General features: G+C 33.3%; 1 protein-coding gene across 1 annotated transcript in view; it reads left to right on the top strand.

The window, feature by feature from the left end:
• Positions 1-107: 107 nt before the first annotated feature.
• LOC123198949 overlaps positions 108-15,402 on the top strand; it is a 37,718-nt gene continuing 22,423 nt past the window's right edge. The window contains 12 exon segments of the mRNA XM_044613755.1: positions 108-980; positions 1,227-1,361; positions 1,724-1,845; positions 1,911-2,121; positions 2,354-2,591; positions 3,218-3,368; positions 3,440-3,693; positions 8,272-9,134; positions 9,385-9,519; positions 9,713-9,834; positions 9,921-10,131; positions 10,367-10,604. Of these exon segments, the coding sequence (XP_044469690.1) occupies positions 140-980; positions 1,227-1,361; positions 1,724-1,845; positions 1,911-2,121; positions 2,354-2,591; positions 3,218-3,368; positions 3,440-3,693; positions 8,272-9,134; positions 9,385-9,519; positions 9,713-9,834; positions 9,921-10,131; positions 10,367-10,604 (3,521 nt within the window). The 5' untranslated portion in view covers positions 108-139.

Raw genomic sequence — 15,402 nt, 5'->3', positions numbered from 1 at the left:
CCATGGGAGTCAAGTCAACTCCTAAGAATCTTCCATTTGGGGCCATTAGCTTGTTGATTAGGAGCCCATTAGCTTGTTGATTAGGGGCTGAATTTAGTTGCCATTTGCATTGTATGATCAGAACTGGAAATCAAGCATCATGGCTTGTTCACTTTGGCTAGAACTACTCATCCTTTCAGCCATTGTTATGCTTATTATCTCTCCCAAGATCACAGCCCAACAACCCAAATACCGCTACCACATGTGCCCAAACACCTCAACTTTCACTCCCAATTCTGCCTTCTCAAAAAACCTCAATGCCACTCTCTCTTCTCTCCTCTCAAATGCCACCCTCACCAATGGATTTTACAACACCAGCAGTGGTGCCCTGCAGGGCTTTGATGCAGCCAATGGCCTCCTTCTTTGCAGAGGAGACATCTCTCTAAGTTTGTGCCAAACTTGTGTCAAGGCCTCTTGTGAAAATATCACAACCCTTTGCCCAAACCAGAAGGAGGCCATTATATGGTATGATGAGTGCATGTTGAGATACTCAAACAGATCCATTTTTGCGGTTACGGAAGAACAGCCTACTGTTTATCTGGGGAGCATAAACAATGCTTCAAATCCAAGTCAGTTTAATGAGGCTTTGGGTAATTTAATGGGCAGTTTGGTGAATTAAGCTGTGGGTTCTAGCAAATTTTTTGCAAGTGAAGATGTGAATTTGACAACTTTTAATAGGCTATATGGACTGGTGCAATGCACTCCTGACATTGTTTCATTCGACTGCAGGATGTGTTTGGCTAATTGTGTTAGTGAGATTCCTAGTTGTTGTAATGGGAAGAAAGGAGGTCGAGTTTATAAGCCGAGCTGCAACATCAGGTTTGAAGTTTATCCCTTTTACGCTGAGGCCTCTCAACCACCGCCTTCTCCTCCTACAAATGCGACTCCTCCATCGTCACCTTCACCTCCACCACCACCAGCAACGTTGACAAATTCCGGAGGTAAGCATTTGATTCAAAAAATATATATATATAAAGCACCTAAACAAAACGCCAAAGGTATGTTGGGTATCAATAAGCATCCTATATGGACAATAGTGGGCCAATTTATTTGATCATTACAAATGGTATTAGAATTACTTCGTGGATCCTATTGAATATGATCTGCTTATTCTAACTTTTCTGCTGAAGCATATCATTATAGGTAAGTATATTGTGTCTTAGTTGAAAAATAATGTTTGTGTGCAGGAAATAGGAAGATCTCCCCAGAGACAATTATCACAAGTACAGTTCCTGCAGCCCTTGTTTTCATAATAATTTTATCCGCTTCATGCTACTGCCTCCTTAGAAGAAAAGAGTACCAAGTAGCAAAAGAGGGAAATGGTACTATATAACAGAACTCAAAAGCTCCTATTACAATAAAACTATGTGTACCCACTTTGGGTACACAAATATATACACAATCATATGTGTCATCATGTGATTGGATGATTTTGAATTAACATTAAAACAATAACCAATCATATGATGACATATATGATTGTGTATACATTTGTGTACCCAAAGTGGGTACACATAGTATTGCTCTTTTTAATATTGATTTAAACAGTAACCTGGTATGACCATCAGTTAACCGATCTGAATGTCAGTTGACTCGGATTTACCCCTTCTTCGGGGCAATATTCGGTCTGGATCTGAAAACACTGATTAAAATTAACTTAGATTTTCATTGATATACTGTTCAGGTGGAAATGAAATTTTTGTGGTGGAATCTTTACAATTAGACTTGCATTCCATTATAGCTGCCACATGCAATTTCTCTGAAGGAAACAAGATTGGTGAGGGTGGATTTGGCAGTGTATACAAGGTAAGAAAATTTCCCTTTTTTCTTCAGGGTACACTGCATAATGGTTATGTTGTATATGTCTTCAGGGTACATTGCATAATGGACAGATGGTAGCTATAAAGAGGCTATCAGAAAGCTCAGGTCAAGGTTTAGAAGAATTCAGGAATGAGGTTGCCTTGGTAGCCAAGCTTCAGCACAGAAATTTGGTGAGTTTACTGGGATTTTGTGCTGAAGAAGAGGAGAAAATACTTGTCTATGAGTTTGTGCCCAACAAGAGCCTTGATTACTTCCTTCTTGGTTTGAACCCTTTCCTTCCATACTTCATAATATCAAATTAGAACCTATTTTTTAGTACACAATATGTCATTATATGATTGAGTGATTGAAATAAGTATAAAATAACACCTAATCATGTAATAATATATTATTTGTGTATTCAAAATTGGATTCTTATATCATTGTTCCAATAGGAATTTCAATGTCTCACTTCACAGCTAGAGATGTATGATTTTGATGGATGTTTGTGTAGATCCTGGAAAACAACGGCAATTGGATTGGTTAATGCGATGTAAGATTATAGGAGGAATTGCTCGAGGTCTCCTATCTCTTCATGAGGATTCCAAGCTCAGGATTATTCATTGTGACCTCAAAGCCAGCAATGTTCTCTTGGACGAGGACATGAACCCAAAGATAGCAGATTTTGGCATGGCAAGGATTTGTGGGGTGGATCAAAGTCAAGGGAATACAAGCAAAATTGTTGGCACATAGTAAGATTTAACACCAAACTTAAAGTGTTTTATTATTGTAACATCCTAAGATAAATCCTACATCAATAAAACACCAGAGAAATGTTTGACATGTATTAACATCCCACATCACTTTGGAATTATAATAAAATATAGGTTAAATAAAACAATATCTTCACGGTGGGTTGAGATATTGGACTAAGATTTTACAAATAATATCAAAGCTACTCTACGTGTCCATTTGAACATGGTGGGGCAAACTCAACGAGGACGTTAAGTCCTATAAGACCCCAGATACTAGTATGCTGAGTCTTGTAAGACCATAGATGCTAGGTACACATCCACACCCTAGATGTTGAAGATAATATGTCAAGACCCGCTCTGGGTTGGGTATATATCTCGTGAGCGGTGAAATAGATGTTAGGTATGTATCCACACTCTATATGCTATAAGAAGTGAAATGTTGAGTATGTATAAATATCTCATATCAATTGAGGATGATAAAATATTGATTGTATAGTCTGTGACTTTGTATTTTGACAATAGGTTGAATTTTTACATCGGCATGTTCCAATTAATCTAATCTCCCTATTATTCTTATTAGCTATTTGGATGCTAATTGATATATAAATGGTGCTGCCTTTCAGCAGTTATATGCCTCCAGAATATGCATTGCATGGAGATTTTTCAATCAAGTCCGATGTATACAGCTATGGAGTTCTAATACTAGAGATCATAAGCGGCAGAAAGAATAGTTCTTTCTATCAATCAGATTATGCAGAGGACCTCTTGAGCTATGTAAGCTACAAACTCAGATTCCTTCAATTTGTCTATCTGTTTGTTCTGAGAATTAACTGATTTTGTTCCAGGCCTGGAGACTTTGGAGGGATGGAACTCCATTGGAGCTAACAGATCAAACTCTAGGCATATCTTTTCATCGAAATGAAGTCACCCGATACATCCATATCGCATTATTGTGCATTCAGGAAGATCCAGCAGACAGACCTACAATGGCAGCTGTACTACTCATGCTTAGCAGTTTCTCTGTAACGCTGCCATTACCGAAACGCCTGGCATTCTGCAGTCGTAGCAAGACAGGGCAGAGTAGGTTAGCAGTTTCTCTGTAATGCTGCCATTACCGACCTGCAATCAAGATTGTCCGCTTTCGATACAGTTTGTTGTGATTTTACTTTTGAGCAACTCAAGCAAGGTGAGATTTGCCTAGACTTATGTTCAGTTATGTAGGTTAACAAATCTTGTGCTTGCTCTTCGTTATGAAAGGAACTATTCTTTTGACCACTGATGATTTACAGGACCAGCCCACGAAAGCTGAAAACATCATACTTGACTGAGAATTGTCCATGCTTGAGGTGCTCTGGAGCCATATGTCCACTGAAAAAATGGCCATAGATGGATTAGATTAATTTTATTTAGCAAAGTCTATGTTTTAATTTCTATGTACGCTACAAGGTCCCAACAAGTCTACTTGTATCCCCTTGAGTTTTACCCATTTGGAACAATTTCACCATTCCAAAATCTGATAGTTTTTGGACTATGTACAATTATTTTAAAATATTTTTTTCTATTATTTATTATATCAATTGAAAATTGTAAATAAGAATATAATAAAATTAAGATTATTTTGATGATATTATAATATTATTAGAGAGATATTATTGTTTATGAAGAGGAACAATAATATCTCCAATATTATTGGTAAAAAAAAATAAATTATAATCCCCACGACTGTGTTGAGTTCATCAAGAGGAAGGCGTTCAGTGATGATGAATCAATCGAGTGCCAGTATCATCTTCAATATTATTATTGTTCGTGATGCAGCTGCTGTAGCCACAGAGACCACAAGATTTTTTTTTTTTTAATGAAAAGTTTTTATTTTTATTTTATAGATTTAAGATATTAGTGATGAGTGTAAAATATGAATTTTAGAATTATTATATTATAAATTTATTTATTTTAATTTTTGGATAAAAATAGAAAATATATAGTTAAAATATTATTGTCCTATGGTTTTGGCTGAATTTCAAATTAAAAATTTAATTATGATTTTTGTTTTTGGTAAAGTGGTTCAATCTATAGAAAAATAAAAATAGAGTTTAAATTTTTTATATTAAATATCTTACTAATAAATTTGTGACAATAATTTAAGCTCTGATTCTACAACATAATGGGTTTTCGAGTATTAAGTCAAAACACTTTGAAAACATATTGTTCGAATCATTTTTTTGTATTTAATTGTATCTTATAATTCGATACACTTCTCATTGGTGTAACTTTTTAGATAAACAAAATGTAAACCGAAAATACTCGTTAGCACTTTCGAAGAACTGATCAATATTTTCCATAGACTGATCTTATCCCTTACCCTTGATTTTTAATTTTCTCTATAATCCTGAATCTTTGCAGATGTTTTGAAGTGATTTTAGACGATCATCTTCTCCTTGGCATGTAAATTTTTACTTGCTAAGGCTGGTTACTTCACTTGAAGTTGAAACCTTTTGTTGGACTTAAATAATATTATTGACTTGGAATACAATATATTGCCCTGTGTTAATAAAATTGTGTATTATATTATATATCAAAAACATAATTTTTTTATATTATACATCGTATTATATCGTATAATATATTTTTATAAAAATAATACAATATTGGTAAAATAAAATAAATTATAATTATCACATTGTTATCTTGAAAAATATCACAAATATTCTACAAAAATTTAAAATTTTCAGATACATCTCTACTACATCATCATTCTTATAAAAATATATATTGATTTGTATCAATGATATATATCGTATAGTAGAATACGTCTATTAAATAATACTAATTTGATACACCTTAAGATCATAATTGTCAGTATCTTACAATAGACATCATGATACGATACAAATAAAAAACGATATATATTTTAAGGTGTGTCTAGTTAATATGATATAGTAACATATTGTACGATATGATACGTATCTTACAATATGATACATATTACCGATACGAATCGATATACATTTTTAAAGAAAATTAAAATTTAGTAAGAGTGTATATGAAAAATTTTAAATTTTTAGAGGTGTTTGTAATATTTTCTAAAATGATGATATGTCAGTTATAAATTGTTAATATTTTATTAGAGTTTTTTTTTAAAAAGTATCAGATAATATAATAAATTTGCTTTTTGATACATGATACGATATGTGATTTGACTACCAGATATAAGATACATATCATTTTTCATATATGTTATATCGTATAATAAGATATGTATCATATACAGTAGAATATGTCTTTTTAAAAATAAAATAATTAAATATTAGTAAAATAATAAAAAAATTTCTAATCACCACATCTCCCTTGGAATGGAAGATATAAAAAGGCCATACTGGTGTATTTTGTAGTTGGGTTTTCTATCAATTGGTCTCATACATTTTGAGTGAAGCCCTTTATAAGTCTAGTGATTGGGCTCGACATGTAGTTCATACAATTCGGTATTGCGTTAATTGGTTAAGATGGAAGGTAAGTTACAACGAAGCCCACCAACAAATTGGCTGCGACGATTATCAGAATAAACGCATACGACTTTGCTTTGTATATTTTCAAAATGCATGTTCTAATTGGAGGTGTGGGAACCCAATTGGTACGTTGAAAAGTTGAGTTGAGCGTTTCAAACATAACAGTGTTGAGTACCTAAACCTAGGGCTGGATTCAAGCCGAACCATTTGAGCTCGGCTCGGTAAATATATAACTGAGCTCGTGGAAAGTAAATTTGAACTCGATTTGAATTCAGCTCGATTGGTTGTTCGTTATTAAAATGAACTGGATTCGAATTCGGTTCGACTGGTTGTTTGTTATTAAAACGACGTCGTTTTAATACATATTAGTCAAAACTAGGGTTGGATTTGAGAGCTCGGTTCGACTTAAAAATAATATAGCTCGAGCTCGAGCTTGGGCTCGTCAAGCTTGTTATGTTTGAGCTCGAACTTGGCTTGGTTCGCTTTAAATTCGAATATTTGTTATTAAAACGAAGTCGTTTTAATACATATTAGTCAAAACGACGTCGTTTTGTATCCAAAATTTTAATTTATAAACTTTGACAATTAAACTTGAGCTTGAGCTAGGTTAGGGCCAGCTCGTTTGAGCCGAGCTTGGCTTGAATCCAGGCTTAGTCAAAACAACGTCGTTTTGTATTAAAATTTTTAATTGAAAATTTTGACGAGTAATTCGAACTTGAACTTTTTGACCGAGCTCGGTTAAGGCTAACTTATTTCAGACTCATTCAAATGGACTCGATTCGAGTCCAACCTACCTAAACCTACCAAAACAATAATGTTATAAGATACGGAGCTGATACCTAAATGGTTCTGTTTACACATTTTTGTCTCCGAATCTTTCAAAATGGGACATAATTGAAGTACTTTTTGTAAGTCAGCAGTGGTCAATCAGCACTCATACCATCAATGCAAAGGATCTATTAGGTTTTTTTTTGGGTAAATAAAGGATCCACTAGGTTGAAGATCTATAGCTTACAGAAGCTACTTGGGAATATTCTGCCTTTTTGCAAATTTAAATGGGCAATTTTCGAAGATTTTATAGATTAATTCTCATTGACTCTTGACTCTTCCAAAACCAAAATTGTAGATCTCCAAAGAATTTTCTAATTTATTTTTGTGCGTGGAAAGTCGTCCACAACAATGATCTTGCCTCCAGGCATACGAAATTGATATAAAATGCCATATTTATAAAATATAAAGAAGTGCTGACCAATGGAACAAATAATTATAAATTAGGAGACATTATAGTTTATTCCTCTTATCGGGAGGATGCCCTACCATTTCATTTTCTTCCTTTTCATCTCTTTTTCCCAGAAAGTATCCTGCCGTTTCCCTATCTGACGTTACTTACTTGGCCGTACTCATTTGGTTTGATTCTCAACACTAATTACAATGTTCTGATCTTTACCATCAACTTTACTTCTATCCAAATGAAAAAGCCAATATCTCAATCATATAGGGGTTAGTAGGGATTAAAAAAAACTGTAAAATTCTCTCAATGATAAATGGGTTAAGTGAAAGTAAATTATTAAGAATGATTTGGAAAATCTGAAAGTTGACAATGGAAATTAGAGCCATCATTAAGTAAAACGCTTAGATATTTGATGGTACCTTGAATAATTTGGAATGATAAATAGGAGGATCTATCTGTACACATGTAGAATACAATTTCTCAGTAACATCACAGTGATCCATTGCCAAAAAGATATCATTTCGTTAGTTTTTACCGATGGACTTCTTCCCATCTAAAGTATGTTGCAATTTCAAGTTTTCACCTTTGAACTCTAAAAATATCATTTACTCACTCATATGCGGTTAACAACAATGATGATGTGTTATCATATGTGATTTAATTTTTTTTTATCTTTAATTTAAAATTATCTGAATGATGATACATCAAACGTTAATATCCGTTAATATATTGTTAAATGTAAACTTTGTTCATTTGGAATCAAACTTCGAACGCGTTTTAGTTTGAAAGTAAAATTTATACAATTCCTCTTGAAATTTCATTTGCTTGATGGAAATTAATGCTCACCATGGCAATCAAGTCAACTCCTAGTAGTCTTCCATTTGGGGCTATGAGCTTGTTGATGGGGGGCCTAATTTACCTGCCATTGACTTTGTATGATCAGAACTGGAATCTGGAAATCAGGCATCATGGCTTGTTCACTTTGGCTAGAACTACTCATCCCTTCAGCCATTGTTATGCTCATTATCTCTCCCAAGATCACAGCCCAACAACCCACATACCGCTACCACACGTGCCCAAACACCTCAACTTTCACTCCCAATTCTGCCTTCTCAAAAAACCTCAATGCCACTCTCTCTTCTCTCCTCTCAAATGCCACCCTCTCCAATGGATTTTCCAACACCAGCAGTGGTGCCCTGCAGGGCCCTGATGCAGCCAATGGCCTCTTTCTTTGCAGAGGAGACATCTCTCCAAGTTTATGCCAAACTTGTGTCAAGGCCTCTAGTGAAGATATCATAACCCGTTGTCCAAACCAGAAGGAGGCCATTATATGGTATGATGAGTGCATGTTGAGATACTCAAACAGATCCATTTTTGCAGATATGGAAGAAAGTCCTACTGTTTATCTGTGGAACATAAACAATGCTTCAAATCCAAGTCAGTTTAATGAGACTTTGGATGATTTGATGGGCAGTTTGGTGAATAAGGCTGTGGGTTCTAGCAAATTTTTTGCAACTGAAGATGTGAATTTGACAACTTTTAATAGGCTGTATGGACTGGTGCAATGCACTCCTGACATTTTTCCATTAGACTGCAGGACGTGTTTGGCTAATTGTGTTAGGGAGATTCCTAGTTGTTGTAATGGGAAGCAAGGAGGTCGAGTTTATAAGCCCATCTGCAACATCAGGTTTGACGTTTCCCCCTTTTACACTGAGGCCTCTCAACCACCGCCTCCTTCTACAAACGCCACTCCTCCATCATCACCTTCACCTCCACCACCACCAGCAACGTTGACAAATTCCGGAGGTAAGCATTTGATTAAAAATATATATATATGTAATGCACCTAAACAAAACCCCAAAGATATGTTGGCTATAAATTAGCATCCCAGATGGACAATAGTGGGCCAATTTATTTGGTCGTTACAAATGGTATCAGAATTTCTTCCTGTATCCTATTGAATATGATCCGCTTATTCTAACTTTTCTGCTGAAGCATATCATTATAGCTAAGTATACTGTGTCTTAGTTTAAAAAAAAATGTCCTCTGTGTGCAGGAAATAGGAAGATCTCCTCGGAGACAATTATCACAATTACAGTCCCTGCAGCCGTTGTTTTCATAATAATTTTATCCGCTTCATGCTACTGCCTCCTCAGAAGAAAAGAGTACCACGTTGCAAATGAGGGAAATGGTACTATATAACAGAACTCAAAAGCTCTGGTTTTATTTTTAATATTGATTTAAACAGTAACCTGGTATGATCATCAGTTAACCGATCTGAATGCCAGTTGACTTGGATTGACCCCTTCTTTTGGGCAATATTGGGTCTAGATCTGAAAACATTGATTAAAATTAAATTAGATTTTCATTGATATAATGTTCAGGTGGAAATGAAATTTCAGTGGTGGAATCTTTACAATTAGGCTTGCATTCCGTTATAGCTGCCACATGCAATTTCTCTGAAGGAAACAAGATTGGTAAGGGTGGATTTGGCAGTGTGTACAAGGTAAGAAAATTTCCCCTTTTTCTTTCTTCTTTTTCTCAAAACTGGTATGGGTAGCTTCACAATGGGTATGTTGTATATGTCTTCAGGGTACACTGCAGAATGGACAGATGGTAGCTATAAAGAGGCTATCAGAAAGCTCAGGTCAAGGTTTAGAAGAATTCAGGAATGAGGTTGCCTTGGTAGCCAAGCTTCAGCACAGAAATTTGGTGAGGTTACTCGGATTTTGTGCTGAAGAAGGGGAGAAAATACTTGTCTATGAATTTGTGCCCAACAAAAGCCTTGATTACTTCCTTTTTGGTTTGAACCCTTTCCTTCCATACTTCATAATATAAAAATAGTACCTATTTTTTAGTACATAATGTATCATTATATGATTGAATGATTGAAATAAGTATAAAATAACATCTAATCATAAGATAACACATTATTTGTTTACTTAAAATTTGGTTCTTTTATCATTGTTCCAATAGGAATTTTAACGTCTCACTTCACAACTGAAGAGATTGTATGATTTTGATGGATGTTTGTGCAGATCCTGAAAAACAAGGGCAATTGGATTGGCTAATGCGATGCAAGATTATAGGAGGAATTGCTCGAGGACTCCTATACCTTCATGAGGATTCCAGGCTCAGGATTATACATCGTGACCTCAAAGCTAGCAATGTTCTCTTGGATGAGGATATGAACCCAAAGATAGCAGATTTTGGCATGGCAAGGATTTGTAGGGTGGATCAAAGTCATGGGAATACAAGCAGAATTGTTGGCACATAGTAAGATTTAAAACCAAACTTAAAATGCTTTATTAATGTAACACTCTAAGATAAATTATACATCAATAAAATGCAAGAGAAATGTTAGGTATGTACAAACATCCCACATCACTTTGGAATTATAATAAAAAAAAGGTTAAATAAACCAATATCTTGACGGTAGGTTGAGGTATTGGACTAAGATTTTACAAATAATAGCAAAGCTACTCCGCATGTCTTTTTGAATCATGGTGGGGCAAACTCAACAAGGACGTTAAAGTCCTGTACGACCCCAGATACTGGTATGTTTAGTCTTGTAAGACCTTAGATGCTAGGTATGCGTCCACACCCTAGATGTTGAAGATAATATGTCAAGATCCACTATAGGTTGGGTATGTGTCTTGTAAGAGGTGAAATAGATGTTGGGTATGTATCCACACTCTATATACTATAAGAAGTGAAATGTTGGGTATGGATAGACATCTCATATCGATTGGGGATGATAAAATATTGATGGTATAGTCTATGACTTTGTATTTTGACAGTAGGTTGAATTATTAAATCAGGATGTTCTAATTAATCTAATCTTCCTATTATTCTTATTAGCTATTTGGATGCTAATTGATGTATAAATGGTGCTACCTTTCAGTGGTTATATGCTTCCAGAGTATGCATTGCATGGAGAGTTTTCAATCAAGTCCGATGTATACAGCTATGGAGTTCTAATACTAGAGATCATAAGCAGCAGAAAGAATAGTTCTTTCTATCAATCAGATTATGCAGAGGACCTCTTGAGCTATGTAAGCTACAAACTCAGATTCTTTCAACTTGTCTATCTGTTTGTTCTGAGAATTAACTGATTTTGTTCCAGGCCTGGAGACTTTGGAGGGATGGAACACCATTGCAGCTAACAGATCAAACTCTAGGCATATCTTTTCATCAAAATGAAGTCACCCGATACATCCATATTGCATTATTGTGCGTTCAGGATGATCCAGCAGACAGGCCTATGATAGCAGCTGTACTACTCATGCTTAGCAGTTTCTCTGTAACACTGCCACTACCGAAACGCCCAGCATTCTGCGTTCATAGCAGGACTGGGCTGAGTAGTTCAGAATTGGGTCGGGAAGCAGTTCAATCTTCAAGCAAATCCATGCCTTCATCTGTAAATGAAGCTTCCATAACTGAACTCTACCCTCTTTAGAACAACTACATTCAATACAAATAAGGCTTGTTTATGATTTAATAATGCTTGTTCTCAAGACATTTCGTGTGTACAGGACATGTTAACTAGCCTCTAGCTCAGTAAATGAAGCCTCATTCAAGGAAAATTGAACACGATTTTGATTGTGATCCAGCATAGGTGATTCTGAATCACCCATCTTCGAGTTCGGTTGTATGAAAAAATCCCAGTTTCGATGGAACAGGGAGAGATAAAGAGTAGCTAGTGAGCGTGAGAACAACTGAAGCCATCGTAGGTCTATTTGAGACATTTTCTTAAGCACAAAGCAACCCAATGTGAATACATGTTATCACTTCACTGCTTGAACCAACTCTCAAAGTAGGGTCTATCAGATTCAAGGCTGTCTGTTCGTTCTAATTTCTCCATGCCTGCCAAAAATATCAATTGTCAGTTGAACCCATAAGAAAAAATTGTAACATCTTGGTCTAACAGTCTGACCTGCAATCAAGATTGTCAGCTTTGGATACAGTTTGCTGTGATTTTGCTTTTGAGCAACTCAAGCAAGGTGAGATTTGCTTAGACTTATGTTCAGTTATGTAGGTTAACAAATCTTGTGCTTGCTCTTCGTTATGAAAGGAACTATTCTTTTGACCACCAAAGCTGAAAACATCAGACTAGCTGAAAACACCACTGATGAGTTGTCCATTCTTGAGGTACTCTGGAGCCATATATCCACTGAAAAAATGGCTATAGATGGATTAGATTAATTTTATTTAGCAAGGCCTATGTTTTAATTCTTATATACACAACAAGGTCCCAACAACTCTACTTGTATCCCCTTGAGTTTTACCCATTTCGAACAATTTCACCATTCCAAAATCTGAAATTTTTTGAACCATGTCAACATCTAGAAGAATATTTCTAGCTTTCATATTACGATGAACAACTTGGAACATAGAATACATGTGCATCTGGGTAGAGTAATATTTTATTACTAAAAGTGAAATATTATTTTGAAAATAGATTACTTAGAAGGTTATTAAGTATAAATTATTATTATATTTGATTAAAATTGATAAAAATTAGTAGATATAAATAATTATTGTATTCAGTTAGAGATAATAAAAAAATATTAAAATATTATTTTACTTAAATACCCTTAGGTATAGTTATTTTAAAATATTTTTTCTATTACTTATCATATAAATTGAAAATAAGAATATTTTTGTCTAAAAAAATTTATAAATAAGAATATAATTATAATAAAATCAAAATTACTTTGATGATTTTATAATATCTAAGGTAAAAAGATAATCACATTACTTCATATATTTCCAATCATATCATTAATAATAATAAAAAATTATCAAAATATTTTTTTATTAACAAACTGAATAAAATAATATTAATAAAAATAAATAAATTATTAAAATAACCTTTTATTCTAACAGACCCAAAAACCCCATAATACTTTGTTGGAATATCTTACTGCATCAGCAATATAGTGTAGTAAGACTGCTTCACGAAAGTATTTTCGAATTGGAGTTCCGGTAAACAACCTTGAACTTTTGTTAGTATTTGTTTAATTACAGATATAACCTTGAACCTTGAATCTTCCGTCCTCCATGCATGCATCCAGGTTGCGGCCAGCCCCATCAGAAAAATGTAATAAAACAAATTTCAATCTCTGCCTCCGCTGCCTCCAAAGAACCACTTGCTAAGGTTGGTTACTTCACTCGAAGTTGAATCTTTTGTTGGAGTTAAATAATATATTGGCTCTGTGTTAATAAAATTGTATATTATATTATGTATCAAAAACTTAATTTTTTATATTATATATCATACAATATATTTTTATAAAAATAATACAATATTGGTAAAATAAAATAAATTTAATTATCACATTTTTATCTTGAAAAAATCACTAGTATTCTATAAAAATTTAAAATTTTCAAATACACTTTTACAATATTATTATTTTTCTAAAAATATATATTGATCTGTATCAATGATATATATCGTATAGTAAAATACGTTTATTAAATAATATTAATTTGATACACCTTAGGATCTTGATTATTAGTATTTTACAATAGACATTATGATACTATACAAATTAGAAAATGATACGTATTTTAAGATGTATTGAGTTAATATGATATAGTGATGTATTGTACAATATGATACATATTACCAATACGAATCAACATACATTTTTAAAGAAAATTAAAATATAGCAAGAGTGTACGTGAAAATTTTTAAATTTTTAGAGGTATTTATGATTTTTTCTAAAATGATGACATGTTAGTTATAAATTGTTAATATTTTATTATAGTATATTTTTAAAATGTATCATATGATATGATAAATTTGCTTTTTGATACATGATACGATATGTGATTCGACTACTAAACATAGGATACATGTAATTTTTCATATGTGTTATATCGTATAATAAGATATGTATCATATATAGTATAATATGCTTTTTTAAAAATAAAATAATTAAATATTAGTAAAACAATAAAAAAATTTCTAATCGCCGCTTCACTATCTTGAAAAATATTATCAAAACCTTTCAAAAATTTAAAAATTTTCAAACAGGCATCTACCATGTTATTATTTCTTTAAAAAAATATATTAATTTATATTAATAATATGTATCATTTTCCACTACTACCGGCCTGTAAATATTCATATTTAAAAATTAAATCGTATATGGGTCAGCGCATATTTGAGATTAATTAGGACTGTTTATCTGTTAAGGATTTGTTTTGTTTTGTTGTTCTGTTAATTATTATTATTATTATTATTATTTTAATCAGTAAAGCAGGCCGCATCTGCATATAATAACGATAACACTTTTATCTCTTATGGGGAAGATGGCCTACGATTTCATTTTCTTCCTTTCATCTCTTTTTCCCAGAAAGTATCCTGCAGTTTCCCTATCTGACGTTACCTACTTGGCCGTACGCGTTTGGTTTGATTCTCATCACTAATTACAATATTCTGATCTTTATCATCAACTTTACTTCTATCCAAATAAAAAAGCCAATATCTCAATCATATATGGGTTAGTAGGGATTAAATTTTAAAGTATTAGGTATGACTATCACATTAATTTAATATGGGTTAAGTGAAAGTAAATTATTAAGAATGATTTGGAAAATCTGAAAGTTGACAAAGGAAATTAGAGCCATCATTAAGTAAAAAGCTTAGATATTTGATGGTACCTTGAATAACTTGGAATGATAAATAGAAGGATCTATCTGTACACATGTAGAATACAATTTCTCAGCAACATCATAGTGATCCATTGCCAAAAAGATATCATTTCGTTAGTTTTGACCAAAGGACTTCTTTCCACCCAAAGTATGCTGCAATTCCAAGTTTCCATCCCTGAATTTTAAAAATACCATTTACTTGCTCATATGCAGTTAACAACAATGATGATGTATTATCATATGTAAACTTTTGATTCAAAATTGCCCAAATGATGACACATCAACTGATAATATTCGTTAGTATATTGTTAAATGTAAACTTTGTTTATTTGGAATCAAACTTTGAACACTTTCAGTTTAAAAGTAAAATTTATACAATTCCTCTTGAAAATTCATATGCCTGATGGGAATT

Source organism: Mangifera indica, chromosome 16, assembly GCF_011075055.1.
Source record: "Mangifera indica cultivar Alphonso chromosome 16, CATAS_Mindica_2.1, whole genome shotgun sequence".
Lineage (NCBI taxonomy): Eukaryota > Viridiplantae > Streptophyta > Magnoliopsida > Sapindales > Anacardiaceae > Mangifera > Mangifera indica.
Note: the sequence above shows the minus strand (reverse complement) of the source record. Positions and strands in the feature narration are given on the sequence as shown.